Source organism: Aspergillus homomorphus, assembly GCF_003184865.1.
Source record: "Aspergillus homomorphus CBS 101889 unplaced genomic scaffold BO97scaffold_25, whole genome shotgun sequence".
Taxonomy (NCBI): Eukaryota; Fungi; Ascomycota; class Eurotiomycetes; order Eurotiales; family Aspergillaceae; genus Aspergillus; species Aspergillus homomorphus.
In genome coordinates, this window is record NW_020291911.1 from 265,621 (window position 1) to 293,328 (window position 27,708).

Consider the following 27,708-nt stretch of genomic DNA (forward strand, 5'->3'; position numbering starts at 1 on the left):
AATAAGGTCTACCCTCTTTCGTTATCATATGGTCCTCAGTAGAGAGAGGCTTGCTCGGCTGATCAGGCTGCAATGGATTGGAGTGGAGGGGGGGGAGGGATGTTCGTCCAGATGGAAATGTTGCGATCAAGCCCACATGCAGTAGTGTTGTTCAATCCTTTCCTTATCGAAGAGTTGAGAGCCTCTTCGGAGACTCACCCTATCCCAGCGAGTGACAATTCCAATAAGCATTTCCTTCTCTTCCCGGCTTTCTCCTCCATCCGGGAATGCTCTTCGACTCGGACCGCGGAAGTAGATATCCGCCCGAATGTCCGAAAGCACAAGACGCAACAACAAAGGAAACGCGAGTGGGCGAGTGCCAATGCAAGCAAGCTATCCTTATGACTCTTCATAGTCTGTGACACCATGTCTGATTCCTACCTGTCACTGCATACATTCAGCCCCCGATCCCTTGCCTGTCTCCTAGCCATGGATATGATCTGGTCCGAAACCATACGAAAAGGAAGTCAAGTCATTTGGAAATTGATACACGAGCACGCAGCAGGGATGGGGCGACCACAGTCAGCATGGTTGCAGTCGTGCTCGCTGACAATTTGCAGCTCTGGGCCGTGGGACATTTGGAAATTCCTTTTTGATGACGACAAACGCCATCAGGGAGAGGAGGAGAAGGGAAAAGGTCCGGTGGTACAACCCGACCCAGATTGGGGAAGTCTTCCTTTTGCCTGCTGCTGCCCTGGAGGGGACTGGGTGAGTGAGTGCAGTGAATCTGTGCCCTTGCCCTTTTCTTACCACTCCATTCGGACACATTGTCTTTGTCTTGTTTGTATGGGCTGAGCTTGTCCCCTTCTTTCCCCCTCTAGCACTATCCAACCCTTAACACTACGGCACCCTTATCCTTCTGCACAAGCGTGGGCTCGTTTTGTCTGCTCAGACCCGTGTGTTCCACCAAGTGGTACCTGTATATCGATGGTGATATCGTGACTTGTTTTGACTGATATCGGTGTGCGTGTGAAAGAGAGAGAGAGAGAGTGTGTGTGTGTGTGAGTGAGTGAGCGCGACAGACTTCTAGGAAAGAGAGCATGTCTCGCCAAACATCGTCGATCGAGTTGACGCCTTCACGCAACAGACGCGAAATGAGAAAGGCTGCTTCGAGCAGGAAAGCGTCAACTGATCGCGAGAGTATCCCTGGCCGCTCGTCGCGTGGAGCATCCTCCCATTCCCAGATCCATGTGCCACTGAATGAATCTAAGTCAACAAGCTCACGAAACGGTAACCAGTCTGTTGGATCTGATACAGAGTATCCCACTTCCTGGAAGCTTGCCCTGATCCTCATCGGGCTGTCCATCTCCCTTTTCTGTATTGCCTTGGTGAGTCTCGCCTCTGAGGGGCAAACGGCCAAACTCGATCTTCTTTAACTCTGTTGACGTATATCAAGGACAACACGATCTTAGCCACCGCCATCCCACGTATCACCGATCAGTTCCATTCTCTGGACGACGTGGGCTGGTACGGCAGCGCCTACCTCCTGACAACATGTGCGCTCACGTTGATATTCGGCAAGCTGTACACATTCTACTCCACCAAATGGGTCTATCTGATTGCCCTTATCATCTTCGAGGTTGGGTCCTTGATCTGTGCAACAGCCCCCAACTCGGTGGCATTGATCATCGGACGAGCCGTTGCTGGGGTGGGATCCGCCGGTCTCTTCTCCGGGGCCATGCTCATTGTCGCTCAGACTGCACCGCTGGAACGTAGACCGGTCTACGCGGGCGCGCTTGCTGGTATGTATGGTGTGGCTAGTGTCGCCGGACCGCTCATGGGGGGTGCGTTCACCGACCACCTCAGCTGGCGGTGGTGTTTCTACATCAATCTTCCTATTGGTGGACTGACGATCTTGTTCATTGTCCTGTTCTTCAAGGCTCCCAGATCAGTCAAAAGTACGCACGGGCTCAAGGATCAAGTCGCCCAGCTGGATCTTCCTGGCACCTTCTTCTTTCTACCGGGGGTCATTTGCATGCTACTAGCGCTACAGTGGGGAGGTACGATGTACGCATGGAATAATGGCCGCCTAATTGCATTGTTCATTCTTTCTGGGCTACTCCTGCTGGCATTCGTCGGAACACAAATATGGGGAAAGGATAAGGCTACCATCCCACCAAGACTGATCAGGAATCGCAACGTCTGGGGCGGGGCAGTGTTTACTTTCTGCATGGGTGGCTCTTTTTTCACATTCGTCTACTATGTACGTGCTGTGCCTGCGGTTTATCTTGCTGAAGGGACATCCAACTGACTCACTCGCAAAAATAGCTCCCAATATGGTTCCAGGCGATCAAGGGCGTGTCGGCCACCAAGTCGGGCATCATGAATCTTCCCATGCTGCTGGGAGTTGTCGTCTTTGCAATGGTAGCCGGTATTCTGATTTCGATCTTCGGATACTACACGCCATTTCTGCTCGCTTCGCCGATATTCGTGGCCATCGGCGGTGGCTTGCTCAGTACCCTGGAGCCTGACTCCGGCGCGGCCGATTGGATTGGATACCAGCTCATCATTGGCATCGGGGCCGGGATCGGCTTACAGCAACCAATGCTGGTCTGCCAGGCCTCGCTCAGCGCGGCGGACGTGCCCAGCGCAACGGCCATTGTCGTTTTCACGCAGACGCTCGGCGGGGCGATCTTTGTGTCTGTGGCCCAGAACGTCTTCCAGAACAAGCTGCGCGAGAACCTGGGGCATATTCCGGGCCTGAATGTCCACCAGGTGGTGAGTGCCGGCGCAACCATGCTACGCCATGTCGTACCGGCGGACACTCTGCCACAGGCCTTGGAGGCGTATAATTCGGCCATCATGCAGACCTTCTACGTGGCCGTGGCGATGGGGGCGCTGGCGCTGGTGGGGGCGCTGCCCATCGAATGGATTTCGGTCAAGGGGCGGAAGATCGAGCCCGCGGCGGCCGCATGATTATTCTGTGCTTTGCTTCTCGCTCGCTTCTTTGCGTAAGATAAGAGTGGGCCTTCTCTCGCTTTCCACAAAAATGCTACATGTATGTAGATTTACTCTTCGGTTGCGGTTCAGTTCATACAGTCGGATGTGGCAGGTAATATGATAATGTGACATGTTAAAATGGGAGTTTGACTCTAGCAGCAGCGTCTCTATTCCAGAGAAGTGATAGCCCGCAGCAAACCCCAGCAACAGGAAATCGAAGAAGAAGTCTAGACCACCGCATACAAGCTCAGATAGACGCCCCAGATCACGCCGCAGGCACTGCCGAAGACCACACGCCGATCCACGGGTACAACCGTGTACATGAGCACGGAGACGAGCGGGCGATACTTGAGCCGAGCCATCATGATGGGTCGAAAGTCCTGAGCCCCCAGGTTAGTAAATGCTAGCACTGCAAGCAACGTCTGCCCACGGAATCTGAACATACCTCGCGCACCAAAGCCCAACACCCAGACCACCCCACCCCCTTCAACAAATTAATCAACACCACAAACAACAAAATATTCATCACCGATCCCACCGTCTGATCCAACAAGAACTTCGCCAGGAAATTCCTCCACCCGGTGGTGGTGGTGTTGGTGATGTTTGCCTTCTCCTTCTTCCTGGGCCGAAACATCCCCATCCCCATCCCCATCCCCATCCTCCATTTGGTACTGCTGGACTTGTTCTTCTCCTTAAACCACCCCCAGCCCCCTACCTTCCCATCCAAACCCAGATCATCACCGTCACTATGTTCATCATCATCATCAAGAGAAATAGTAATACACACCTCCCCAGCCTTCCCTTTCTCTTTTCCTGTCTTTCTTGATCTAGAAGGGGTTGGATGGGTGACGGTGGTATACCTCCGGCGGCGCGCGAAGGTCGGAAACCCTGGAAATTGGGTTTCCAGGAATCGTTGCCAGATGAAGTTCGGGAGGACGCTTAGGAGGCCGTAGATGAGGAATTGGAGGAGGGCGGGGGAGTTGAGGTGGAATTTTGATAGGGGTTTCTGTGTATTTAATATTGGGATTTATAGGGAGGGGAGTGCTGTGTCTGTGTCTGTGTCTGTGTCTGGGTATCTGGGTACATTCTTTATGGTTGGGATTGGGACTTGGGTTGCGTGAGGTTCAAAGGGTAGTTAGTATCGTTGGCTGAAGGGGTGAGGGTATACGGGGTGCATTGGCTCGAAGGCATACAGATTTCCCGTTTAGGTTAATCGTATCGTAGGCGGGGTGTTTCGCAGCGGGAAGTTCCGGAAAATCATGGGGAAAGACAGACAGACAAACAGACACAGCGGGTTCAAGACGGCACGGCAAGGCGGCGGGAGCAAACCTTCCCTCCTCTCCTCCCCCCCTCCCCAGAAAAAGAAGAAAGACCCTCTCACCACTGCACCCCATCCCTTTCCCCGTTTCCCTGCCTTCCCTCCCCCCTCGTCCCCAGAATTATGTTAGTCATGTATCATCATGATAAAAAGTGTTGTATTCGGACTATACAATGGGACTTCTGAGGGTTGGATTGGAGGAGTGGGTTGTGCTTTAAAAAAAGGAAAAAAAAAAAAAAAAAAAAAAAAAAAAAGCTACAATACGTACACCGCGGTGGTATTGATCTATGATCTGGGCGAGCACATTGGCGATAGCATTCAGGAAGGTCGATTGTATAAAGGTCGTGGTCAGGGCCGAAGGGGGCATTTCGGGGGGAGAATGAGATTGGATGGTTTTGGATGAAACACAAGGAGAGAAGCAAGACCAAAATAGATTAACGAGAGACGGAAATCAAAGAAGGTTCGAACGAATGACTGATTTCATGATTGAAGGTTGAAGGGAAAGAGGAAATGTATCTAGGGGACTTAGAAAAGAAGGGCTCATCTTGTCTCACTCACACACTCACTCACTGGCTGCTTGATTGTTGATGCTGGCACGTGTCCGGCACGTGTCCTTCCGATAGCGTCGAGGGATTCGAGGCATTCCCCTTACAACCTACTCGCCCGTCTCTCCGACAGCCTGCAAACAGCTTTAACTGTCCATTGTAGGGTGGGATTTTCAAATCTCGCAATTGTCATACCTATGTATGTATGTACTGGCTGGCTCAATCTATGTACAGTACATCACAGCACACACTACTTACTGGCTACGCACTCGGACAGTCACATTCGGTCCCTCCTTGGCACTGGTGAAGTGGTCCACCAACGCCAGGTGGCCCTCGGCGTCTTCTCCGCGGTGGTCGGCCAATTCCAGGTCAAACAGGTAGATTAACCGCGCAATCGTCAGTCGCATCTCCATGAAAGCCATGCTCTTTCCAATACAGCCCCGCGGCCCGATGCTGAACGGGCAGAATGCTCGTCGTGCGACCTCGACCTCTTCTTTGCTTGTCTTCCAGGACTCGAAGGCCGTCTGGCAGGTCGCGCCCTCAATCCAGCGCTCGGGCAGATACGCCCCAGGCTGCCGGTAGTACGCGGCCTGCCGATGGATGGAGAAGGTCGGTGTTCCGCAATCGGTCCCCTCGGGCAGAAACACCCCGTCCACCATCGCGCCGCCCTCCATCACCTCGCGGGGAGGCGCGCCGGGTACGGCGGGGGCCAGACGCAGCGCCTCGTCCAGGCAAGCCTTGAGGTACACCAACTCGTTGAGCTGACTGCCCGAGACGATATCCTCCACCGAGGTGAACGTCTCGCGGACCTCTTTCTTCAGCCGTTCCATCGCATGGGGATTGCGCACCAGATAGAACACCGTGGCCGAGAGGGTCGTCGACGTTGTGTCACTGCCCGCGATCATCAGCACGTTGGCCTCGCCCCAGAGCTCGGGCGTGGTGAGGCCCTGCCCGGATTCCGGGTCCCGAGCATTCAGCAGGTAGTAGAAGAAATCCCGTTTGGCGTCGCGTCCGGCCTGGGTGCGTTCCTGCGCGCGCTTTGTCGCCTCGACCCGAGAATTCATGATGAAGTTCCAGCGGTCGTTGGTCAGTCGATGGATGAAGATCTGGTCGAGATGCCATCGATCGAGAGGCATCCACAGACCACACTAGGGGTTTTTTTTAACGTGAGCTTTCTTCCTTTCCCATGTTCATCCTTTACACGCCACAATATCAGAACGAACCTCCCCACAAGAGAACACCTCGGGAAGAAACGGAGAGGAAAGAGAGAAAAGGAAACTCACAATATAATGCCGATTGGCGGCGCGATCCACCAACTCAATCAACCTCCGCCGACTACTCTCAATCAACATATCAAAGCTCTTCCCAAAGCACAACTCCCCCATCACATCATACGTGAGATAACTAAACCAGCGTCCGAGATCCTGCACTATCGCCGCGCCCTGCTTCTCTTTTTGTTGCTGCCCGGCCACCAGCCCCGCACAAAGCTGACGCACATGCAACAGCATCACATCCTCCATACTCTTGAGCGCATGGTCAGCAAACGCCTGGCTCAGCACGCGACGCTTCCGGCCGTGCGCCGTCTTATCGATGACGTTGTGCGTGTTGTACACGCCCTTGATGGCAGGGAAGGCATTGTAGAAGTCCGCCTTCCGGAGGCGTTTCCCGTGCCCGTAGATATCGTGCAGGCCCTGCGCGGTGTTGACCGACACGAAATTCGGCGCCACTCGCACGTGGCTGCCGTACTGCTCGTGGAGCGCGTGAAGCCAGAGGTGGCGGTCGCCGCGCAGGCCGTGGTAGAGCTGCACCCAAGGGGTGAGCGAGGCGAGGACGGGCCCGTCGATGTGCCGGAGCGGGTGGAGGTAGCGGTTGTAGAGGGTGTAGATGAGGGTCTAGACGTTGTTTGATGGCGTCAGTCATCTCTTGTCGGTGTTGTAGTTGCGGTGAGCTTATACTGAAGAAAAGAGAAAACTTACCAACCCCGAGAGCAGAGCGAGTATGCCCCAGGCGACTCCGCCCAGGGATACGACGTCCCAGCCGAGCTGGCCTAGCATAATCCTTTGCTGCGGTGGTAGATAGATAGAGAGAAATGAAATCCAAAACCAAACTTCGAGTCACACCCGAGCGAGAGAACAAGGGAGTATAAATAAGTGGTTAGATCCCAGTCGCACTGTACTAGCAGGTAATAACCCACGCAGTACTTTTGATCTTGTCTCAAAAGCCGATGATGATGCTGCTCCTGCTGCTGCTGCTGATAGATATGAAGAAGGAAGGGAAGGTGATTGGTACAACAACAAACCCTCCACCGAGTCTACCCGCGTCGAACCGATGTCACTAACTACGTAAAACAGTTGCGGCCGATTTCCCCGCAAACGTCGATCCTTTCGTTCGTTAGTGAATGTCTTGCTCTTATAGTATATGTGAGACAAAAGTAGGAGGGTGACGACTAATACGACAATCGATGCGAGAACTTCTGACCGACCTACCTAGGCAAGATTATATGCCTGTTGAGTCTCGGTTACTTGCGGGCTTACGGGGTGCTTACGAGCTGGTTCCATGGTCTGTCCTTCTGTTTCTCTCTCTAACACCCCCTCTTTTTGGGGAATGGGTATTGGCGTCATTGGGTTTTGAGTCTCGACTCTGGACAGGTTTCTTTCTTCTACTCGTACTACTCGTACTACTGCGTAATGCGGGGGATTGTGGAGGTGGCGGTGGGTGGAGGGTTTGTTTTTTCCCATGCGGGAATTTGTTGTCGCCCTTTCTCATCTGCGTGGGTTGGAAGAAATTATCTTGGGAGGAAGGGTAGAACTACAGACTACAAGTACATACATACATACAAGGAATGTGGCTACCTGCTATATAGCACGTACTGTAGATGGAGTCTGATGTGTAACGTCGGACAACAGGCTAGCTATGAGCATTTATTGAGGCGAATGTTGGCTTATAGTGCTTCATTTCGAACACGATTCGTATTCAGCCGCATGGGCGGGCTCGAGTCGGAGTACGTACTTTGAGGTTGAACCCGATGCGGGGGGTGTGAGTAAGTTCAAGGTTGACTTGAGCGCCTCTCTCTCGAAATGAATTGTGTCGGTTGTTGCATGCCAGACGGTCATTGTGCATAGTCATGGTTTCCCCTTGCACTACAATATTCACACGAGTTGTTAATAACTCAGAGCCAACCAAGGGTCACGGGTGGTGGCTGCACAATGACGCCAGATATTCTCCGCTCTGCATTAGAACATCCCCTTCCCCAATTCACGTATAGCCATGCACGCCGCCATCCAGAATCCATTGCTCGTTATCATCGTTGTCATCTTGCACCCGCCGCCAGGTTTGCTGGCGCTCCTTGCGCGGCGTGTCGGGCTGCTTACCGTCGGGGGTCTTCCACACCGGCCGCAGTAGCCCGCCAGACGCAAGGAGAGGATTATTACTGAATGCGTGGCCACCACCACGACCTCCCTCGCCGTCTCGAAGCTGCTCCTCAGCCTTGACCTCATCATCATCATTCTCCTCCTTCGCGGCCGACCCTGAGGCAGAGGCAGAGGAAGAAGAAGGCCCGGCCGCCTCCGCAGCAGACTGATAGACCCTCGTGACACGCCCGCCCTTGATATCCAAACTCATGACGGTCTTCTTCTTCTCCCACTCGGGCCGCGCCTTCTCCTCCATCTCGCGCATGATTCGCTGCTGTTTCTTGAGCGCCAGCGCCCGCTGCGCAGGCGTCATCCACAACGTCGACGCGACATTGGGGGTCTCGAAATCCGCCGCCTCGTCCACCACGCGCGTCCGCTTCGCGTTCTGCGCCTGGAATTGCAGCAGCTTATCGCGGTGTGCGCGGGCGGCATCCAGTTTATTATTGTTCTTGTTGTTAGTAGCACTACTCGCGGTACCAGGTCCCATCCCTGGTCCTCCATCCCGGTGAAACCCCTCATTGTGCGCGCGCATCTTCTCCTGTCCTCGCTCCGCCCGTAACTCCCGAATCATACTCTGCACCTCTTCGTCCGATAGGAGCGGCGTCCCGCAGAACGAGCACGGCTGCAGGCCCTCCAGCGCACAGATGATCTTTCCGCAATTCAAGCAGTTCGGCGCCGGGTCGAAGAGCGGGTGGATGCTGGCGTAGCAGGGGCATTTCCGAGCGCCCGTGCCTAGCGTCGGGTTCGTAGACACCTCTAGCGCCGCAATCGCCGCCGTCAGATCCGTAATGTTCGTCGTAGTCAGTGCGCCGCCGCCGCCCTTGCCCGATCCAGAGGCGGAGGAGCTACCCCCGCCACCGCGCGAAGAGGAGGACTTGGCTGCTTTCGACTTCACGTTGGGAAGGAGATCCGAGAGGACAGGGCCTGCGGCGGAGGGTGGGATTCGATTGGTAGTAGTAGTGGTAGTGGTGGTCGTACCCGTCGTCGGCCGTGAAGGAGCGGGCGACTGGTTGCGCGACGACGTAGCGGATGATCCCTGTGAAGATGTGACACGCAGGTTTTGTAGCGAGGAGCCTCCTCCGGCAGAAGCCTTGAGTCCCGAAGTATCCTGCCAGCCCCGCCCCGACGATACAGGCATGTAATCCTCGTTCTGATCCTCTTTCCTGTATCCGCCTGTCACATCGCCAAAGTTGTCCGGTCGACGGACCGGGCCTGCGCTGTGCAGCGGCGGCTTGGACTTCTTGCCTTTGCGGCCTGTATTGCCGCTGGAATTTCGGGCTGGTGTGGAGGGTCCGCTCGCGGGCGCTGCTGCTGCTGCTGCTGTTGGTGCTGGGGCGGGGGCTGAGGAGGATGCGGCGGATCGACGCGAGCTGAAGGCAGCGATGAACTCGATTGCAGCCGGCGAGTCGCCTAGGAGGTTCTTGAGGTGGTCGGCTCCTTCTTCCTTGGAGAGGCTGGCGGCGTAGTCGATGATCTGGGTGAGCGATTCCTCGTCCAGCGGAAGAAGTTCCGCCAGTCGGGGAACGCCCCATGCGACGAGACTGGGGTTGCTCATGGTGGTTGTCGATTCCAGGTATAAAAGGTGAGTTTGAAATATGTTTACTTGTCGAATATTCTACTCCTCATTTCCGGCAGTAAGGAAATGGGACTGCAGCACGTCATAAAATGAGCGAACGGGCTGTTAGTGAATGAACGAGGAATGACGGCGGGTTATCGATGATAGCCGATAAGTGGGTAATTTACGGCCATGGGTTTCAGGCACCCACATAAGCACCGTCTACCCACTATGATACGTTATTGTGCAACTTGTGTCTCTATACCATAACGCATCTAAGCTTGATTATTAACAGCAATCAGGTATATATATCTGCTACAGACTGTCGCTCTGCCAGTTGTGACAGATAAGGATAGTGAACGGAGCATATTTAGTTATCTGGAAGTATGATTCATTCCAGCAAGTGACCCCGTGGCTAATACATCAAGTAAACACAAACCGAAAGGGTATTAATAAATTGTCGCTCGCTAAAAAAGACAGAATATGGTAGCTCTCATCTATTCTCAACTTGGTTCATCGAAGACTTCTTGGGGACGAACGATGCCGCGGACAACTTCGATCTTCGTTTATCGTCCCGTAAGCGCAGCCCTCTAGTCAACCCTCCACCCAAACCTTTTGCAAGAGACGCAAAAGGGGATACGCTCGGCGACCGATCGGTGTCTTCTCCCTGTTGAGCACTGTTGAGCGCCGTGGCGTGATCCCCCGTATGTTTTGTGGAAACTGCCCCATCAGACTTCTTACTTCGATGTCGAGTCTGGGTAATTTCACGTTCTTGCGGACTTGGTAGGTCTGTAGTTACGTCCCAAGGAGATGTACAATCTGTGTCGATAAAGTCGGAGCATTTGCAACCGCAGCCACTCGGGCAGTATCTGTATTCCTCGTACTCATCATTATGATGATCAAGATGAGGATCTGCTGAAGCCATTGAGAACCAGCCTCGATGGCAGTCAAAGCAGCTGACATGACCGCAGCCGAGGCAGGGGATGAGCATGCCGTCAACGACCTCACCACAGATCACACAGGGCAACTTCAGAGCAAGTGACTGGTTTGGGTTGCAATTCGAACACGTAATGGTAGATGTCGGTGTCCCCTTCATGTGATTTCGAGAAGCCATCGCTTCAGTGACGGCCTTCGTAGCGAAGATGGAATGTTGAAGTGCCTGTCCACATTTGTTGCAGTGACGCTGGATATCCAGGCCTTGGTTTTCCATATCGCTAGGTACAACCGTTGCACCTCGATGCTTTGAGACTGGGAAGGAAAATGAATCATGGTGACCATTGGGGCTTCTATGGGGAACATGAAGTTCCTTGGGAGAGCTGGCCACTCCACCAATCTTGAGAACCTCGCTGCGTTGAACTGGTAGAGCCCAGATTGACAGTAAATGAGCGTATGCTGACCGATATGATCGGTAGAGGGATTCTTTCTTTGGGTCCAGAAACGTGTTCTGTGAGCTACCGCAATCGAAGGCATTCTGGTTTTTGAATGTTGTTTGCATTTTAACCCGAGGCTTAGATGGCGAAGGCCTCTCACTTTCCGTGTCAGAATGTGTTTGTGATGTTAGTGCAGTGGAGGTAGTCAAATAGTCCGGAATCGCTGAAGCAGGCTTTGCCGCAAAAGCACTTGTAACCCACATGCCGGATCCGCCAGTCGTATGCAGGCTGCCACTTGGACTTTGCTTCTTTTTCGTCAGCGCAGTAGCCGGGGGAGAGGCCGAAGAAGGCCCAAAGGTGAAAGACCGGGAAAGAGAAGAGGCGAGAACAGAACCAAGCCCCGATGCACTGCGCGGCTGAGACTGTTGGTCGGGAGAGGCTGCTATCGACACACTTTGACTCCAAGTTTTTCTGTCGGCCGGTAGGGCCGCGACACGGGAGTTTAGGGGAGGAGTCGTTCCCGTAGAATAAGGGGGAGTGGAATCTACACGCCAGATCTCGGAGGATGACCGTCCAGAACTGTGGGTTATTGGGGTCGTATGACTATCTTTGGGCGTAGTAGCAAGAGGTGTCGCGGTATGTGATCTGTTGTGGATTACTGTATGTGGGGGGTAGAAGTCGAACGAGAACGAATGCTCTTCCATGCGCTTAGAGGCACTCCTGCTGTGTTGAACCTTCTCCTTCGCCGAAATCACTTCATTATCTGGCTCGTGCAGGACACATGACAACATGGCGATCATCTGTACATCGCCGGCCCGTTCAAAGTGATCGAACAAAGATGGGATAAGCCAATTGCTCCCGAAAGGGTGGTCCCCCCATCTTATTGAGGGGGTCTGAGACCCCTTTGAAAACCTGTCATGGCCTTTCGCGTCGTAAGCGAGATCGATGGCACTGTCTTTTCGCTGGATGCGCGGAGACGTTCCCTGATGGTCAAGGCTTGAGGAAAGCATTGAGGTTTTCCGATTGTGAAGTATAAGCCTTAAGAGTCCCCAGATCCGGGCTAGCTCATGGTAGCCGTGGTCGAGAGCAACAGCGGAGTTGTGAGCACATACATCCGTGACTTTGCCACGGATGCGATATCCGACAGCTAATTCACGTTTCGCAGGCAGAATATCCCTGAAGTCGTGGATTGATATCACATTTTGAGGCGGATCAGATGATTTCGTGGTTACCGCTCCAGCAATAGACCTCTGGGAATTGTCCGTGGAACGGGGTCTATAGATCCCCAGACTGCCACCACTCCTCCATGTTTGAGGGGTGGGAAATCGATGCTGCAAGCCCGATAGGATCCCCGAGGACCCAGAGGAGCTCGAACTCTCGGCATCTGAATCATCGGAATACTCCGAGGCACCATCGTCAGTGCTAGCGATCGTAGCAGAGGGCCGCGGACCAGGCGAGCTCGTCTGCAACCGGCCAAAACCTTCAAAGACCTTATCGGCTCGCGAAAGCCTGGACATCTCCCTCAAGCCTAGGTTTTCCATCCAATCCTCCGATCTGTCATTCTTGGAGGGAAAAAAGCATACCAAGCGGCCATCATTTGCCCACAACGCACCACATCCTTTGGCAACAGGTACCATGACGTTGGCATTGACTGGACGAAGCAGTTCAGAACTCATGCTCAAATCTTGGCTTTGAGAAAGGCCCACTTCGTCTTCGTCACTTGACTCTTCACCTTCAAGCTGGCCATTGATGGGAGATTTCACAGTCTCGGCTGTCTCTCCAGAGATCCATGATATGCTCTCCTCGAGGGTGCTCTCGCCCAATAGATAACGGACGACTCCCTCCAAGCAGCCTCTCTTGTGAGTAAGATATGTTTCTGCTATCTTGCGAATCTCGGTCACGAGTCTATCGGCTAGCTCGTCGGTGACAGCGGCAGTCTTCTGCACATTGAACGTAGGGATGGAAGCTCTCGGATAATCGCTTGGGAATTTGATATCGACTTTCAAGAATAGAGAGTCGCTGTCGGTTCCCCAGGGTCCGTTAAGAGATATCATCGCTTTCCTTTGCCTGACGTCAACAGATTCGAATACAACCTTGGTGAACTTTTCTCCAACGTGAGTGATCTCATCACCCAGTGTCTCGATATCCCAGCCGGATATTTTAACGCCTCGCATCCATGCAATAGGGTTTGTATCGGCTCGGAAGTTCGTCCGGCCCTGCATGCCGATTCTGGAGTCAGGGTTGCCTCCGCCTTGGGTCCAGCCGCGCGAATATGGAATTGAGATCGTATTGAGTCCCTTATTACGGGAGTTCTGTGGTGTGGCGCTTTGCTGGGTCTTAGGCGAGAGGGACCCTGTGTCTTCATCATCTTGGTCGACGTTCGTATCCCGGAAGGACTTGTAGACCGCACCTTTACGGGTAAGATTCAAGTTGGAGATAAATGACTTCCCTTTCTCATAGCCCACTCTCCGTAAGACGTCCGGGTCGACTCTATGCAGTCGGAGTTCTCGGTCGGTGCCCCAGGAGACGAGCTGGAATTCTCTATGATCAATTCCATCAGCTATACCCCCACGAGCTCGCCACAGGAACTCCTTCACTTGACCTTTATGTCCTGGAAAACTGTGAACCAAGGGGAGATCCTCGTCGGGGCTGGCGCCTTCTCCTAGTCTACGACTGTACAAGTGAAGATCACTGTTACCTCTCTGCGGCATGGCCAAGACACCCCAACCGAATGGTGTGTTCCGTGCGCGCCACACCGGGAATGGCGCTCTGATTACCTTCTCAGGAGTCTCTGTATTGACTGTATAATCCCAAAATTTTATCGTCCGATCCAGGGAGCAGGTCGTCAGGGCTCCGGGTCGTACTCGATTCCAATCGACACCGTAAATCTTGGTGTCGTGCGCCTTAATAGAAGTGATCGGATACGCGCCCATTCTCTTGTCCCAGATCCGCAAGAATTTGTCATGCGAGCTCGCGATGACATTGGGATCCTGTCGGTTCCACTTCACTTGGGTCGCACCGGCAAGCCAGTCAGAGAACGAGATGGCGGGCCGGGAGGTGATGCGCAAATCCCAGCAGTGAACAAAACTGTCAACGGCACAAGTGGCCAACATGTCAGGATGATGCGCCGAGAAGTTGATGTCGGTGATGGCACGCGTGTGCGCATGCAGTACATGCTCAATTGAGCTCTCCGGTGTTTTCATCCCCAGGTTCCAGACCAGGGCTTTCTGGTTCGACGTACTGACCACCCAGTAGTCTCGGGCCGCGAAGGGGGACCATTGTACATCCGCGACTTCCCATGGTGTGTGATGAGGCAAGTATCGGGGTGGAGAGTAGGGGGAGTCTAGGTCAATTACATGCAGACCCTCCTTGGAAGCTAGTACCACATCACGTCCACAGGGCGATATAGACATGGACCCGACCGGTTGCTCCACGTGAAAAGAACTGTCTTCGCCGAAAGTTGGACTTTCATAGGCCGACGTCGGTGGCCTGGGCTCGCTGGTATCCGTCATGGTTCCGTCCTCTGGCCCAGCGGTCGAAAGCTCCGTCCTCTTTGCGTTGCTTGTCGACGACTACCCACACCCTAGAGAGTCGAATTCAAGAAGGCTTGAACACATGGGAGATATGGTTGTATGTGGTCAAATGTATCAATCTCATATCGGTAGCTCGAATAAAAAAAGGCTGGTCAATTGCGAAGATTGGACAATCTTGAGAAAAGCGGTTTCGCGCATCGAGCATGAGCCGGACAATTTCGAAGCTTAGTATCCAATGAACATGCGGGATGACATTCGGAGACGCAGTGAGCTAGGTCAATTGCTGAGCAAGGGGCCATTAGTCGATGATATCAACGATGAAGGTGTCAGGACTCACAGGCGATCCGACCTCAAGCAAGCGTAGCTGTCTCAAGGGGAGTCGAGACAAGACTCGAGCTGAGCACAAGCAACTCCACAAGTCTGGGGGAATCCGGACTTTCCATTTCGGGTCAAGGCATTCTGCATGGATGGCGTGTCAAGCGCCCCGTGCGTATTGCGGCGGGTGAAAGGCACCTGTGCTGCACTGCCCCTCGGTCGGTTACGTTGATCGATATCAATTTCCGGGAGGGGTCACGTATAGACACCTGGACCTGTTGATATTTTTCTCCCCTACCCATTACTCTCTCACAGCGCAGTTGCTGTTCCTCCTTCTCCTCCTCCTCTCCGGTGTAGCAACTTCATCCGTCGCACCCACACAGACTAGAAGTTGACAAAGGACAGAGCCGTAAGCCCCACCTCTCAATACTTGAAGACGAAGACGCTAGGAACCCAAGGGTCTGGATGTATATCAAAGCTCATATCTAATCTTACAGGTTCAAGATGGCGTTGCCGAAGAGAATCATCAAGGAGACCGAGCGCTTGATGGCGGAGCCGTAAGTAGACTGGACTCTGTCTCGAGTCCTCAGCATTGTTAACGCAGTTCTATCCGCAGGGTTCCCGGCATCAACGCGGTCCCCCACGAGGACAACCTGCGCTACTTCGATGTCTCGATCCACGGACCTGCACAGTCGCCGTACGAAGGTAATGCCATCCACGGTTCATAAAAAGGATGGTCGCTGATTGCTGTCTTCTGAAGGTGGCATATTCCGCCTCGAACTGTTCTTGCCTGAGGACTACCCTATGACTCCGCCCAAGATTCGCTTCTTGACGAAGATCTACCACCCCAACATCGACCGGCTGGGACGGATCTGCTTGGATGTGCTCAAGAGTATGCCCACCAAAAAACTCTCGTCTTTCTGGAAGAGACACCGCTCAGCCAACTAACACCCGTCTCAGACAACTGGTCCCCCGCTCTCCAGATCCGCACGATCCTACTCTCGATCCAGGCTCTGTTAGGTGCCCCGAACCCGGACGATCCGCTCGCCAACGACGTTGCTCAACGATGGAAGGAAGACGAGCCAGCTGCCATACAGACCGCCAAAGAGTGGACTAGAACTCACGCCATGACCTAGATACATGTCTTTTGATTTTGAGAAGGGGGTTGACGGAGAGAAAAAAAGGCGTTTCGGCGGCGACCCTCCCCAACGGTCACTATGACCAGAACCCCGTAGGCGCAACAGGACGTTTGGACGTGACCCATGAGACCACACAAAACAGAAGAAAAGTACTGCTTGTTCTTTTCATTCAAGACTTCCCCTCGACTTATCGCATCAGTCTTTCCAGCTACCTCACTTACCCTTTCACCCGAAGAGGGTCGAGGCCGACACTACACATGAGAAATTTGGGCTCCGCAACCGCTGAATTCGCTTTTTGGTCACCTCGTGTAGTCTGTGGGAAAGGCCGTCACTCGTGTCTGGTACATCTTGTACTGGGCTCATGGTCTTTTTGCGTTCTTCGAGAATGTAGTTAGTCTCGCTTAGCCATGTCGCCATGTTGGAGCGCTTTCGCATGGATAGATAGCAATGTACATATGATTTCACCATTCCACTTATGCGCTATCTTGTCTCGAGCTCTAGTCAAATCTGCCCAACAAGCAGTACATACATAACAAGCTAAGCGCGAAAACAGTGGAAACACCTTCTGTGGACTCGACTCGCTGAGCGGAGAGCTGAGAACCCAGCCTTCACAACATTGAATCCTACCACAGGAACTCAGAGTACAAGATCCAGGTCACTACTTTCAGCGGGATAGTTACTGATAGAAATAGCAGCTAATCATTACTAGAGAGTTTATTTCTGCAGGGCTCAAATCACTTCCGCTGTGAAGTTACACAGTAAGCTTTGATATGCAAGCCTTCTGATGAAGACTGTACCCAACACCAACTCCATTCTCTATGTCACAGAACCTGCAAAACAGTGATAAATCCTCTCCAGTTCTTTCTTCTTGTCGTATGTCCTGATGCAAACATGTCTGCAGTCACGAGACCATGCAGTGAGTGTTAAGTGAGGTCACGGCAGACGGTGCACACTCCACATCAAAAGGTGTTACTGCTATCTCACTCCACCTTCTACTTCAACTACCTTCTTCTCGGCATCTCCCTGTCAAACCACGTCTTCAACCCTTCATCAACAGAACCGCGCTTGTGACCATGCCGAGACTTCGAAAGATAGCCAATGACCTGCCAGGGGAGGCAAGGTGAGCACCATCCTTCACTACATTATAACATATCAGTGAGTCGCTGTTAACATCAAAAAGCGGCCAGGACCCGCGCGTGGACCCGTGTGCACCGAATACCGGGCGTCCAGCTAACCTGGCCCCCGTTGCTCGGCGCGATGGGAGTCGCATTGGGGTGTTAGGACCTTCTGGCGACGAGATCATTCTCTATGGCTATACAAGTCTGCCAAGCTGGACAAGAAACTTTTCCCCAACACAATCCAGCACGCAGACAAGCATCTCCTATCGGACTGAACAGTCAGGGAACGACAACATGGAGCTCGCCAAGGACAAGAGCGCCTCCAGTGAGGTCAACGCTGCGGCATCCGCTTCTGACGCGTCTCTCGTCTCGGCTGCTGTCTCCGGTGAGTCTCTTCGTCATCCTGCTCCAGTGTTATGAGCTCGTCTGACAGTGGTGGCTCACTCCAAACAGTGACTGCTGACTCCGAGGTCGCTGGTGATGACAACTCTAGCACCAAAAAAAAGAAAAAGAAGGCAAACAAGAAGAAAAAGAAGACTCAGACCGTGCCTGACGAAGACGCGAGCACCATTTCTCAGAGCACTGCGAGCCTTCTCAGCAGACTCGAGAATCAGAGCACTACAACCCTCGCCAGCAGTATCGGAACTCAGAGTTCTGCGAGCTTCGGCGATACTTCCGGAGGTAAGTCTCTGATTCCACGTGTTCCCCAGGTGTTGTCAACACAGCAACACTCTGCTAGGGTGTAGATGAGAACGGGAGCTGATCGTGAGCAGACATCGGCGATGGCCCGGTCCCTGTTTACATGCGCCTGGACTTCTGGGACCGTGGCACTATCATCGAAGAGACTGAAGAGGAACTCGTCTCGAATTTGGAGAAGGAGGTTGTTCTGAGCGTGAGAGATGAGGCAACTCGTCCAAGCGGCTACATGAACTCGCCCGCTTTGGCTTCTGCTTTGATGCTTCCACCACGCGAGCACACTGAAGTGCCTCACCAGAGCAGTTTCATGGCCCCTGTGGCTCTCGCTTCGTCTTCAACACTTCCCGTGCGCGAGCACACTGAAGTGCCTCGCCTGAGCGCTTCCATGGACGCCCTTACCCTTGCTTCTCCAGCCCGTCCGGAGAGCGAGCACTCGGTAGAGATTCATTCTGCCGCCGAGTCTCTGCTGAGCCTGCCCGGCAACGAGTCCACTGCTTCCATTCACACCGACACTCAGAGCAAGAGTGGGAGCGAAGTCCACTGCGACAACGCGAGCATCACCGAAGAAGCCAAGCCGACTCCGGCCGCGCCTCGTAAACCGTACAAAGATCCGGTAAGGCAGAACCACAGCCCGCCCTCAGACCCTCAAACCAGATCACAGAGGCTAACACAAAGCTAAGACTCTCTGGATGCGCGGATTCACCGGCACCATGCTCAAGCCCAGCTTGCCCGGCGAACCGGCGAGACCCGGGGACAGCCGTTCCTGGGACACGAAGATTCTTTGGTGCACCCACTGCTACGGACCCTGCCCTGTCTGCGGGAAGCCGTGCTGCGTCCGTCAAGGATGCCTCCAGTACATGGCCCAGCCGATCGCGGAGCGGCACTGGTTGCGATCCCGCCGGTGCTTCATGGTTCTGTGTCTTTTGGACCGTTACGGTAACCTCACCAAGGATCATTCTACTTACGCTTTGTGCTCCGAGCCCGGTGGATGCGGACGTTATGTCTGTTCTGACTGCTGTGGAATCTGTGGTACAGCCATGTGCCAGGATATCCAGTGCAAGGTGGGTTGATTGCGAGTCCTGAGAAACTCTGTTAGCGGGAGGGGAAAGTGTCGACTGTACCTGAACTAAGGGATCATTGCTAATTTACTTACGTCTGATATCTAGGAATGTAAGCCCGACCCCTGGGGCCCCTGTGACTGGCACTCCTAGAACTTCGATCGTGCTTCTGCAGAATGGGACGCGACTATGGTACCATCCTTGGATGGAACTATTATTGCGACCTATGTATGCATTGGCCGGTTGCTTTGTGTACCTCGATCATTGTTGCCTTTTTATCGGATTACAAACTGATGAGGAGTGAAGTAGACGGGAATAAGTAGGAAAAGTGGTCTGAGATCATTTTGTAATACGGTCCTGTTAGTTTAATTCTTTGCTGTATGTATCTGGATAGAGGGTTGGTGTATGTATCTAGTGGTACAGTCCGGGGTGCCATGACGCTTAACAAGCGGAATCGACTTTCATATTCTCTCCATAGTCTCAGAATAATTGAGCTTGATCAACTGAGCAAAGAAGATATAAAAAAAAATTGAAATCATGTGCGATTTGAATGTCATAAAACATCATATCATCGGGAGAAACAATCCAAAGGTCAACGAGGTAATTAAGCCCCGCCCCCATACATAGTCATCTACATAGATCGCGAGGTTGGAGAAGTCGGAGCGGAAAGGCAGCGCCAGCCAAGGGCAGGCGTGGTCACGTGGCCGGGTTTAGCGAGGCTCCCGCACCGCACCACCACAATTGTGTCAGTCTCGCCCGAACAGCCTCGCCGCAGAGACCGCTTCGACTCAACCACCCAACGCCAACCGACAACAGACCGGCTGCGCATCTCAGACGATCAAGATGCGTACCTACGACGATTCTTTCTCCGGCCAGAAGATCTACCCTGGAAAGGTGCGTTCTTGAGCTCCCTTTCCATAATCGCCCGAAACATGCAAAAAAAGCTCGATATGGCGCCCCGTTACGGCACGACCAATAAATTATCGACGATCGCATCATATATGAGAACCAAAATCCGTTGACTTTTTTTTCTCGAATCAAACAGGGTAAGCTGTACGTCCGTGGCGACAGCAAGATCTTCCGCTTCCAGAATGGAAAGTCCGAGTCCCTCTTCCTCCAGCGCAAGAACCCTCGCCGTATCGCCTGGACTGTCCTCTACCGTCGCCAGCACAAGAAGGGTATCTCTGAAGTCAGTACCACCGCCATCTCTTCCTTCCGAATTGCAGAAAGTCTATGTGTGTGTCTTGTGTCTCCTGCCTGTGGGATTCGTGGGATGGGAAATTGTGATTGGAACGTGTCGGAAGAAGCGACAACATCATGGGGGCTTGGGGACTTCCACTCGAGATGATCCGGGTTTATCAACTGCTCGAAGAGGAACACGCATATTGAACGAAGGAGGCAGGCGTCTAGGATATTCCTAGGCAGGCGGGAGATTCACGGCCACACAATAGAAACGATATGCTGATATCTCGGTTTGTGTTTGGGAAAACAACGGGTTATGCTGACCGGGAATTCACTTCGGTGTAAAACAGGAAGTTGCCAAGAAGCGCACTCGCCGTGCCGTCAAGCACCAGCGTGCCATCGTCGGTGCCTCCCTCGACGTGATCAAGGAGCGCCGCTCTCAGCGCCCCGAGGCCCGTGCCGCCGCCCGCCAGCAGGCCATCAAGGACGCCAAGGAGAAGAAGGCTGCCACCGAGTCCCGCAAGAAGGCCGAGAAGGCCAAGAACGCCGCCGCCGGCAAGGGTACTGGCCAGCGCATCCAGAGCAAGCAGGGTGCCAAGGGTTCCGCCCCCAAGGTCGCCGCCAAGTCTCGTTAAATTCCCTATATCAAAAAATAACGGGTTTGAAGAATGAGCGGTCTGGCTTGGGACTGGGGAGCAAGGATATCATGGAACTTTGGGAGGTTTTTCCGGAGCTGGAATTTACGTTTTCCTTTCAATCAACTTTCTTATTGAAACCAATACGATCTTCCGGCGCATGAGCGAAACTCAAAAAAAGGGATCATCTCTTCTCTCTCTCCGTTCGAAAGAACTTGGGTGTGAAGATTCTCGGCAAAACCTTGGCTCTCCAGATAGGTGGTTCTCTCTCTATCATGTTGCAGCCCATGGTACTTTTTTCAACCCATAAAAATGGAAAATGGATGTGATATGATGGCACCTATTCGTTTTTCGTGTGACTTTGTAGATTCCCCCTTTGCGTTGTGAAATCAATTTCTGCTCCCCTTCACCATCCGCAGTCAGGAATTTCCCACCCATCCTCGATACGGTCTTGTAGTGTAACCCAGCCAACCCTGAACCTGCCTCAGGCAAGTAGATTCACGGTCCCTGGCAGTGGTGCTTGGTCGTCCCACACAGCAAACAACAGGCATGATCCCGGCTGTCCTACCAGAAAATCAACGGAATGTTTAGCACACATGGATTACTCTCAGATCATGGCCAACATATGGATGAGCCTTGCTCTCGTGAAAACAGGTTACTTACTTCCTCTTTGGATATAATCTCAGGCCCGAACAAAGCCCACACACCGCGTCTGGCAAATAACCTCGTATATCTATACCGGGCTGCCCCTCTCTCTGACCTCGAAATTATGTATACATCAAGTAAAGTCAACAAATCAAGTACTCACCCAGGGTACCAAATCTAAACGGAACGCCCACAAAAACAAAGCATTGAAACAAAAAGCCAATAACCCGAAACCCTTTGAAAGATAGCCAACCATTCCCTGAGGCCCAGTCCTCTACCACCTACCATAAAACCTAGTAATAATGCGCCATCTCCAACCCAGCCCGCTTGAACCCACACTTAAGATAGAACCCCTCATTAGTCTCAGAGCAATCGAGGATAGTCTACCCGAAAAAACCACAGTTAGCCAAGAATATTAGAAGAAGAAAAAAAACTCCCCCTCATATACAAATCGACGATGAACATGGAAGCAAGCCATACCTTATAACACCCAACCTTCTCAGCGACGTAGTCCAGCGCCTGGATAAGCCGCAATCCCAACTTCTTACCCTGCTGGTCCTTGTCGACGGCGATGTCCTCGATGTGGCCGACCATGCCGAGCGAGTGGATGAACTTGCGCTCGACGATCAGACTGCCGGTGCCGACGATGCGGTCGCTGCCGTCACAGATCACCAGCAGGTAATACTCGTCGTTGCGCGAGGAGATCCAGTCGTAGCGCTGGTTCCACTGCGCCTCGGTGATGTCGCCCACGGTGGTGAGCACACGGAGCACGTCCAGATAGCCGCGCTGATAGTCGGAGCGGCGCACGGGCCGGATCGTGTAGTTCTCCGGCAGCACGCTGACCACCTCCGGGGAGATCAGGGTCGTGGGGAAGAGGAGGTCGTCGTGCTCCGTCGTCGTGGTGGAAGCAGGGGCTTTGCCGTTGGCGACGGCGGGTTGGGCGGCCGGGGTGGAGGTGGTGAGGTTTGTCATTGTGTCAATTGGGTTGATTGTGGTCTTGGAGGGGTATAGGTCTTTGTTTTGCGCGTGGTTTGAACAAGCGATGCGGTATTCAGCGACTTGGGTGGTGGTGGTGATTATGTTCTTTGAGGGATGGCGGGGTCGCTCAGGCACAAGGGTGATAACTCCTCGGTGACGGAATCTGCAAAGAAGGAGCAAACGCTAACCAGCGCAGGAAGGGTATACACAGTGATCTGAAAGAGAGACAGAGGGTTCAATTACAAGAAGTTGATGGGTTAGTGGAAGAGGAAGAGAGGAGAAGGGACAGATTACAAGGGCGCGGCGAAAGTAATAAAGATCGACAGCCGCAAACACTGCCTCAGGGCCCATGGGCTGCCTGAAACACTCCATTATTGATTGATTACTATTGCTATGCTGTCCGCCCCTGACTACTTACTCGTACGTGTCTTCCATTCTCTTCTCGATATAACATATAGCCCTGTCATGAATATTCACTTGTTAGCTGCTCGCCTCCTGCACAAGAGACTAGTGCTGCAGGTCTCAATGGCTGTTGCAGTTCTTCTAATCTGCATCCCTGGAGCATTCCAAAAATAGTACCAGACGGCGGTGGATTCGATCCCACTAAAACTACCGCCAAATCGGGATCTCATTCCCCTTCAACTTGGAAATCTCAATACTATCATCACCGTCATCAAAGAACAATAATACAATAGATTTTCCTGGGTGTACATAAATGTGAAATAGAGAAAAAAAAAAAAAAAGCAAAGGTTGGGCTCCGCTAAATTGCGTCCCTCCAAACTATTCCAAAAGATCAAGACCCCTCATTCCTGTCATCCAACGCGCCGTCTATACGTCTATTTCTTCTCCTTGGGGCTCAGCATCAGCTCGGGACGGACGTACTTGTCGAAGTCCTCCTCGCTCAGAGCCTTGAGCTCCATGGCACTCTGCTTGAGGGTGAGACCCTTCTTGTGAGCGTTCTTGGCGACCTTGGAGGCCATATCATAACCAATGACGGGGTTGAGGCAGGTGACAAGCATCAAACTAGAATTCCGATGTTAGTCGACAATCAACATACAATACCACAAATTATCCCAATTACGACTTACCTCTCGTGGAGGAGAGAGTTGATTCTGGGCTCATTGGCCTCAAGGCCGTGCACAAGGTTCTTCTCGAAGCTCTTCATACCATCCGCAAGGATGCGCACGCTGTGGAGCAGGTTGCGGATCATAACGGGCTTGAAGACGTTCAGCTCGAACTGACCGTTCATACCGCCAATAGTGGCAGCGACATGGTTACCCATAACCTGAGCGCAGACCATGGTGAGAGATTCGCACTGAGTGGGGTTGACCTTGCCGGGCATGATGGAAGAGCCGGGCTCGTTCTCGGGGAGAGAAAGCTCACCCAGACCGCAACGGGGACCGGATCCGAGGTAACGGATGTCCTGGGCGATCTTGAAGAGAGAGCCAGCCAGAGTGTTCAGAGAGCCAGAGGCCTCAACGACGGAGTCGTGGGCGGCAAGGACCTCAAACTTGTTGGGGGCTGTGTAGAACTGGGTGCCGGTCATCTTGGTGACCTCGGCGGCGATGGCCTCATCGAAGCCCTTGAAGGTGTTCAGACCGGTTCCGACGGCAGTACCACCCTGAGCCAGGTAGCGGAGGTGAGGGATGGAGTTCTCGACACGCTCAATGTTGCGGTCGAGCTGGGCAACATAGCCAGAGAACTCCTGGCCGAGGGTAAGGGGGGTGGCATCCTGCAAGTGGGTGCGACCGATCTTGATGATCTTGTCGAACTTCTCAACCTTGACCTGGAGCGCGTCACGGAGGCTCCGCAGAGCCGGGAGCAGGGTGTTCTCGAGCTCCATGACGGCAGCGATGTGCATGGCGGTGGGGAAGGAGTCGTTGGAGGAGGCAGACATGTTGACGTGGTCGTTGGGGTGGACGGGCTTCTTGCTGCCCTTCTCACCACCCAAGATCTCGATGGCACGGTTCGAGATGACCTCGTTGGAGTTCATGTTGGACTGGGTACCAGAACCAGTCTGCCAGACAACAAGAGGGAAGTGGTCGTTCAGCTTACCCTCGGCAACCTCAGCGGCGGCCTGCTTGATAGCCTCACCGATCTTGGGGTCTGTCGCGCATGTCAGTAATGCGCTCCTACAAGCAATTTCTCCCAGAAGAACGTCTTACCAAGGCCAAACTTCATGTTAACCGTGGCAGCAGCACCCTTGAGGACACCGAAGGCCTTGACGACGGCCTCGGGCATACGATCTTGGGGCTGGTTGATGTCGAAGTTACCCAGAGAACTATCCTCCTGTCAGTCGTTGTCCGTTCCCTTCTCTCATTCTATGATGATTCTTGTGGAAATGAGAGCAATGGAGTCGAAGCTCTTACCGCTGGGTCTGGGCACCCCAGTACTTGTCCGCGGGGACCTAAAGCAAAACATAGTCAGTACATCATCATCATCATCATGAGCGCTCCGACTGGATAGAATGAGGCCACATACCTGGAGTTCACCGAAAGCATCGGTTTCGGTACGAGTAGCAGAAGACTGAAGAGCCATGATCGGTTAGTATTGCATTCCTATGCATCGGATCAGGCTGTCACGCGAGTGGAAGCGTTCGAGGAAGAGAAGTAGAGACATATGCAACAAGACGCCGTTGCTAATCACTTATCGTGACCGACCGATGAAGGAAGACAAGAGAACTCACCATTCTGACGGTGGTGCCAAAGGCGCGCTTGGAGGAGGTAGAGTTCAGGGACTGAAGGCGGGGGAAATGTTGCATGACCCGGCTATTGGAAGCCAAGAAGCGTCGGCTACTGAGCGCAGCGGGGGAGCGGGCAGCAAAAGCCGCGGCAGCTGCGGGGGAGCTGGAGGAGACAGCGCGTGTCACGCTGGCCATCGAGCGCACTGCGGCCCGGGAGGTGTTGTAGGAGGAGGTCAACATGACGCTTCTTCGGCTTTTGACGAGCTGTTTTTGGTCATGGTGAGTTAGCTAGTCGGAACCAATTCCAATTGTGCAGGTGGTAGAGCAGAGAGAGCCATTGCGGCTTGTGCAGGAAGCTTGGGTGGTCGTCATACTCTGAAAATAATGCAGTAAGGATAGAATTCTAAATATACACGCTCGAAAATACCCAAAAATCAAGGGGATGGACGGCCACAGGGAGAAGAAGGGGAAGAGGAAGAGAGCAAAACGAGGCCTTAATGAATGCCATTCTTTTCCGATACCGCCTGCCGAGCTCTCCCGGTCCGGTACGGTCATGACGCCCGGCAGTTTGTTTTGGTCGCTTCTCCCAGTGTGTGATGATGATTTGAAGTGTAAGACTCGGTAAGGTATGGTAAAAGGCCTGTCCGGATAAACCAGGATCCTCAGATTCTCTCCGCATTTCTCCTACACCGTCAACGGTTGGGATTCATCATCCATTCTAGCGAGTATGCATGATGCAGCGTCGTCATCATAGTCATACTTTGCCTCTATTGAACTATAAGACTGGCCTTCAGTCCTTCAATCACTTTCAAGTTATACACCTGTCCTGACTTCAGGATCCCATCAAGTAAAGCGAAAGTATGTGGCGCCCCCTTCATCCGCATCAATTCGACCGAGCATCCCGCAGCCTTCAACTTCGTCGCGTAAGCTTCACCTTCATCCCGCAGAGGATCCATTTCAGCTGTGTAGATCAATGCAGGCGCCAATCCAGCAAAGTTGGGAGCTAGCATGGGAGATATCTTCCAGTCCTGAAGCGCAGGTCAGCGCCTTGCGCGTCGCGAATACCTGTCTCGGCACTCTGTAGGAGTAGCTCACCTCTTTTGATGTTGCTGGTCTTGAATTTCCTAGGAAATGTCTGTGGAAGTATGCTATGCGTGCAACGGACAGAGGCACCGTAAACTCCATCTCCCTGTACGAGTCATAGGGGCATCCATCGCGGTCGAATGTGCCATCGGAAGCGAACGGGCTATGCAGATCGCAAACGGGGACATTCAGCACCTGAAGTCGCAACGGGATGCCAGCGTCGCGGCAGAGATGAGCCATCACAGCTGCCAGATGTCCACCCGCTGAAATACCGCCGACAGCCATGCGATCTGGGTCGATATTGAACTCGTCGGCTTTTTGTGAGCGGACCTGCCTTCGTAGTTAGTCTTCGGTTACGTGACTACCCATCGAACCCTTTGGGAAAACTAAACTGACCCAGTTAAATGCTGTCCAGCAATCATCCACCGGAATGGGGTATTTATGTTCAGGTGCCAGTCTATAGTCGACATCAAAGGCTACCAACTGCCCGTCCAACCCATCGACGATCCTTTTACAGAAGTCATGATCGGTTGACAGATCTCCAAAGACCCATCCACCGCCATGGAAGTTGATATAAGCGGCCCTCTTCTGAGCCTTACCATGCTCGTTGACCACGGCTGGCGGTTCAAAGATGCGTACGGTTATCTCTCCGCCCTGTACTGGGCATTTCTGTTCGGAGATGCGGTAGACATCCGGACCGCTCGCACGACCATAGCTGATGAGGTATTTAGCTGGGTTGCGTCGGAAGTGCTCGATAGGGACCTCATGGGTATGGAGCCTTCCCGCATTGTATTTGTTGTAGTTCTCCACGAAGACCGGATCGAACCGAGACACCAACTCCGGAGGGATGCTGTTATGAAGTGGTTGAGTTAAGACCCTCGGACGGAGGTCGTGCAAGAGCTGTTCGTCATTCGGTGAGGCCATACTGATAGTAGAACGTAAATCGCAGTCGAATCCAGATACGGTGAGATAATTTCACTAGCAGAAGTGACTTGACCAGAGGACGAATGTCGTGGTTTGCTCCCCAACGCCAGGTTGTTCCGAGCTGACAACTTCCCCTCACGACCCCTCATTGTAACATTGTTATTATCGAGAGACGACCGAGTCGATCCGGGTGGTCCAGTCATTTGGACATGTTGCCTTCCAATCTCGGGTTCATGTTGGTGGGATAACCTACTTGTTTAATGGGCGAGATAAGTCCAATGCTTCTTGTCCCCAGGCATCGTGGATTCTACAAGCGAAGATTGTATAGTTCAGATTCCGTCCAGTATATTTGCTCGGCTACAACCGGGGGTTCTTAAGCAGGTGACCGGCTTTTGTCCGCCTTTATCCGAGTCGAACCTCACCTTGAGCTTCATTTGACATGCCCAGATCAGGTTCCCAATGAGGAATATCCCAACCCTCACTTTATGCTGAAAAGTGTACAAGTCTGGTTGTATACATACTGTACAGTCAATGCACTGTGA

The 27,708-nt window shown here is 53.1% G+C and overlaps 10 protein-coding genes across 10 annotated transcripts; 3 read left to right on the forward strand and 7 right to left on the reverse strand.

Moving 5' to 3' along the window:
• Positions 1 to 1,079: 1,079 nt before the first annotated feature.
• BO97DRAFT_425964 (MDR family MFS transporter) lies at positions 1,080 to 2,955 on the forward strand (the record flags this gene model as incomplete). Its single annotated transcript, XM_025697105.1, has 3 exons — positions 1,080 to 1,367; positions 1,436 to 2,242; positions 2,308 to 2,955. 3 exons carry the CDS (start codon positions 1,080 to 1,082, stop codon positions 2,953 to 2,955), a joined length of 1,743 nt encoding a protein of 580 aa, XP_025550164.1.
• A 154-nt stretch (positions 2,956 to 3,109) lies between these two features.
• BO97DRAFT_406514 (uncharacterized protein) lies at positions 3,110 to 4,822 on the reverse strand. The gene is made up of 3 exons (XM_025695434.1): positions 4,566 to 4,822; positions 3,425 to 3,985; positions 3,110 to 3,359 (listed from the first exon to the last, which is right to left on the reverse strand). The coding sequence occupies exons 1-3, from the start codon at positions 4,662 to 4,664 to the stop codon at positions 3,207 to 3,209; spliced, it is 813 nt and encodes a 270-aa protein (XP_025550165.1). The 5' UTR covers positions 4,665 to 4,822; the 3' UTR covers positions 3,110 to 3,206.
• A 231-nt stretch (positions 4,823 to 5,053) lies between these two features.
• BO97DRAFT_371417 (cytochrome P450) lies at positions 5,054 to 6,995 on the reverse strand. The gene is made up of 3 exons (XM_025692818.1): positions 6,819 to 6,995; positions 6,126 to 6,734; positions 5,054 to 5,990 (listed from the first exon to the last, which is right to left on the reverse strand). Exons 1-3 carry the CDS (start codon positions 6,894 to 6,896, stop codon positions 5,097 to 5,099), a joined length of 1,581 nt encoding a protein of 526 aa, XP_025550166.1. The 5' UTR covers positions 6,897 to 6,995; the 3' UTR covers positions 5,054 to 5,096.
• A 741-nt stretch (positions 6,996 to 7,736) lies between these two features.
• On the reverse strand, positions 7,737 to 9,922 carry BO97DRAFT_406516 (C2HC5-type zinc finger protein). The gene has a single exon (XM_025695435.1). The coding sequence runs from the start codon at positions 9,805 to 9,807 to the stop codon at positions 8,098 to 8,100; it is 1,710 nt and encodes a 569-aa protein (XP_025550167.1). The 5' UTR covers positions 9,808 to 9,922; the 3' UTR covers positions 7,737 to 8,097.
• A 326-nt stretch (positions 9,923 to 10,248) lies between these two features.
• Positions 10,249 to 15,074, reverse strand: BO97DRAFT_110440 (Mtc5p). Its single transcript, XM_025689898.1, has 3 exons — positions 15,048 to 15,074; positions 13,588 to 14,981; positions 10,249 to 13,536 (listed from the first exon to the last, which is right to left on the reverse strand). Exons 2-3 carry the CDS (start codon positions 14,687 to 14,689, stop codon positions 10,301 to 10,303), a joined length of 4,338 nt encoding a protein of 1,445 aa, XP_025550168.1. The 5' UTR covers positions 14,690 to 14,981; positions 15,048 to 15,074; the 3' UTR covers positions 10,249 to 10,300.
• Positions 15,075 to 15,283: 209 nt separating this feature from the next.
• BO97DRAFT_471313 (E2 ubiquitin-conjugating protein UBC13) lies at positions 15,284 to 16,629 on the forward strand. The gene is made up of 5 exons (XM_025700038.1): positions 15,284 to 15,434; positions 15,523 to 15,582; positions 15,642 to 15,730; positions 15,786 to 15,917; positions 15,986 to 16,629. The coding sequence occupies exons 2-5, from the start codon at positions 15,530 to 15,532 to the stop codon at positions 16,159 to 16,161; spliced, it is 450 nt and encodes a 149-aa protein (XP_025550169.1). The 5' UTR covers positions 15,284 to 15,434; positions 15,523 to 15,529; the 3' UTR covers positions 16,162 to 16,629.
• A 3,250-nt stretch (positions 16,630 to 19,879) lies between these two features.
• Positions 19,880 to 20,853, forward strand: BO97DRAFT_347965 (60S ribosomal protein eL24; the record flags this gene model as incomplete). The annotated part of the gene is made up of 3 exons (XM_025691869.1): positions 19,880 to 19,930; positions 20,082 to 20,225; positions 20,569 to 20,853. 3 exons carry the CDS (start codon positions 19,880 to 19,882, stop codon positions 20,851 to 20,853), a joined length of 480 nt encoding a protein of 159 aa, XP_025550170.1.
• Positions 20,854 to 21,791: 938 nt separating this feature from the next.
• Positions 21,792 to 22,470, reverse strand: gup1 (glucosamine 6-phosphate N-acetyltransferase; the record flags this gene model as incomplete). The annotated part of the gene is made up of 2 exons (XM_025691880.1): positions 21,792 to 21,881; positions 21,979 to 22,470. 2 exons carry the CDS (start codon positions 22,468 to 22,470, stop codon positions 21,792 to 21,794), a joined length of 582 nt encoding a protein of 193 aa, XP_025550171.1.
• An 842-nt stretch (positions 22,471 to 23,312) lies between these two features.
• On the reverse strand, positions 23,313 to 25,354 carry BO97DRAFT_348212 (class II fumarate hydratase; the record flags this gene model as incomplete). Its single annotated transcript, XM_025691878.1, has 6 exons — positions 23,313 to 23,499; positions 23,565 to 24,582; positions 24,642 to 24,757; positions 24,846 to 24,883; positions 24,958 to 25,002; positions 25,163 to 25,354. 6 exons carry the CDS (start codon positions 25,352 to 25,354, stop codon positions 23,313 to 23,315), a joined length of 1,596 nt encoding a protein of 531 aa, XP_025550172.1.
• Positions 25,355 to 25,926: 572 nt separating this feature from the next.
• On the reverse strand, positions 25,927 to 27,441 carry BO97DRAFT_393034 (alpha/beta hydrolase; the record flags this gene model as incomplete). The annotated part of the gene is made up of 3 exons (XM_025693902.1): positions 26,639 to 27,441; positions 26,255 to 26,572; positions 25,927 to 26,187 (listed from the first exon to the last, which is right to left on the reverse strand). The coding sequence occupies exons 1-3, from the start codon at positions 27,164 to 27,166 to the stop codon at positions 25,927 to 25,929; spliced, it is 1,107 nt and encodes a 368-aa protein (XP_025550173.1). The 5' UTR covers positions 27,167 to 27,441.
• Between the last annotated feature and the right edge of the window lie 267 nt (positions 27,442 to 27,708).

Excerpts from the sequence above, each read along its gene's own strand:
- BO97DRAFT_406516 (XM_025695435.1), bottom strand. The coding sequence starts at position 9,807 with ATGAGCAACCCCAGTCTCGTCGCATGGGGCGTTCCCCGACTGGCGGAA.
- BO97DRAFT_406514 (XM_025695434.1), bottom strand. The coding sequence starts at position 4,664 with ATGCCCCCTTCGGCCCTGACCACGACCTTTATACAATCGACCTTCCTG. Across the intron at positions 3,986-4,565 it reads TAGATCAATACCACCGCGGT|AAACCCCTATCAAAATTCCA; the intron begins GTACGTATTGTA and ends TTAAATACACAG. Across the intron at positions 3,360-3,424 it reads GTTGGGCTTTGGTGCGCGAG|GACTTTCGACCCATCATGAT; the intron begins GTATGTTCAGAT and ends CTGGGGGCTCAG.
- BO97DRAFT_371417 (XM_025692818.1), bottom strand. The coding sequence starts at position 6,896 with ATGCTAGGCCAGCTCGGCTGGGACGTCGTATCCCTGGGCGGAGTCGCC. Across the intron at positions 6,735-6,818 it reads TCGCTCTGCTCTCGGGGTTG|ACCCTCATCTACACCCTCTA; the intron begins GTAAGTTTTCTC and ends AACAACGTCTAG. Across the intron at positions 5,991-6,125 it reads CCGCCAATCGGCATTATATT|TGTGGTCTGTGGATGCCTCT; the intron begins GTGAGTTTCCTT and ends AAAAACCCCTAG.
- BO97DRAFT_110440 (XM_025689898.1), bottom strand. The coding sequence starts at position 14,689 with ATGACGGATACCAGCGAGCCCAGGCCACCGACGTCGGCCTATGAAAGT. Across the intron at positions 13,537-13,587 it reads CTTGAATCTTACCCGTAAAG|ACACAGGGTCCCTCTCGCCT; the intron begins GTGCGGTCTACA and ends AAGATGATGAAG.
- BO97DRAFT_471313 (XM_025700038.1), top strand. The coding sequence starts at position 15,530 with ATGGCGTTGCCGAAGAGAATCATCAAGGAGACCGAGCGCTTGATGGCG. Across the intron at positions 15,731-15,785 it reads TGCACAGTCGCCGTACGAAG|GTGGCATATTCCGCCTCGAA; the intron begins GTAATGCCATCC and ends TGTCTTCTGAAG. Across the intron at positions 15,918-15,985 it reads CTGCTTGGATGTGCTCAAGA|ACAACTGGTCCCCCGCTCTC; the intron begins GTATGCCCACCA and ends CACCCGTCTCAG.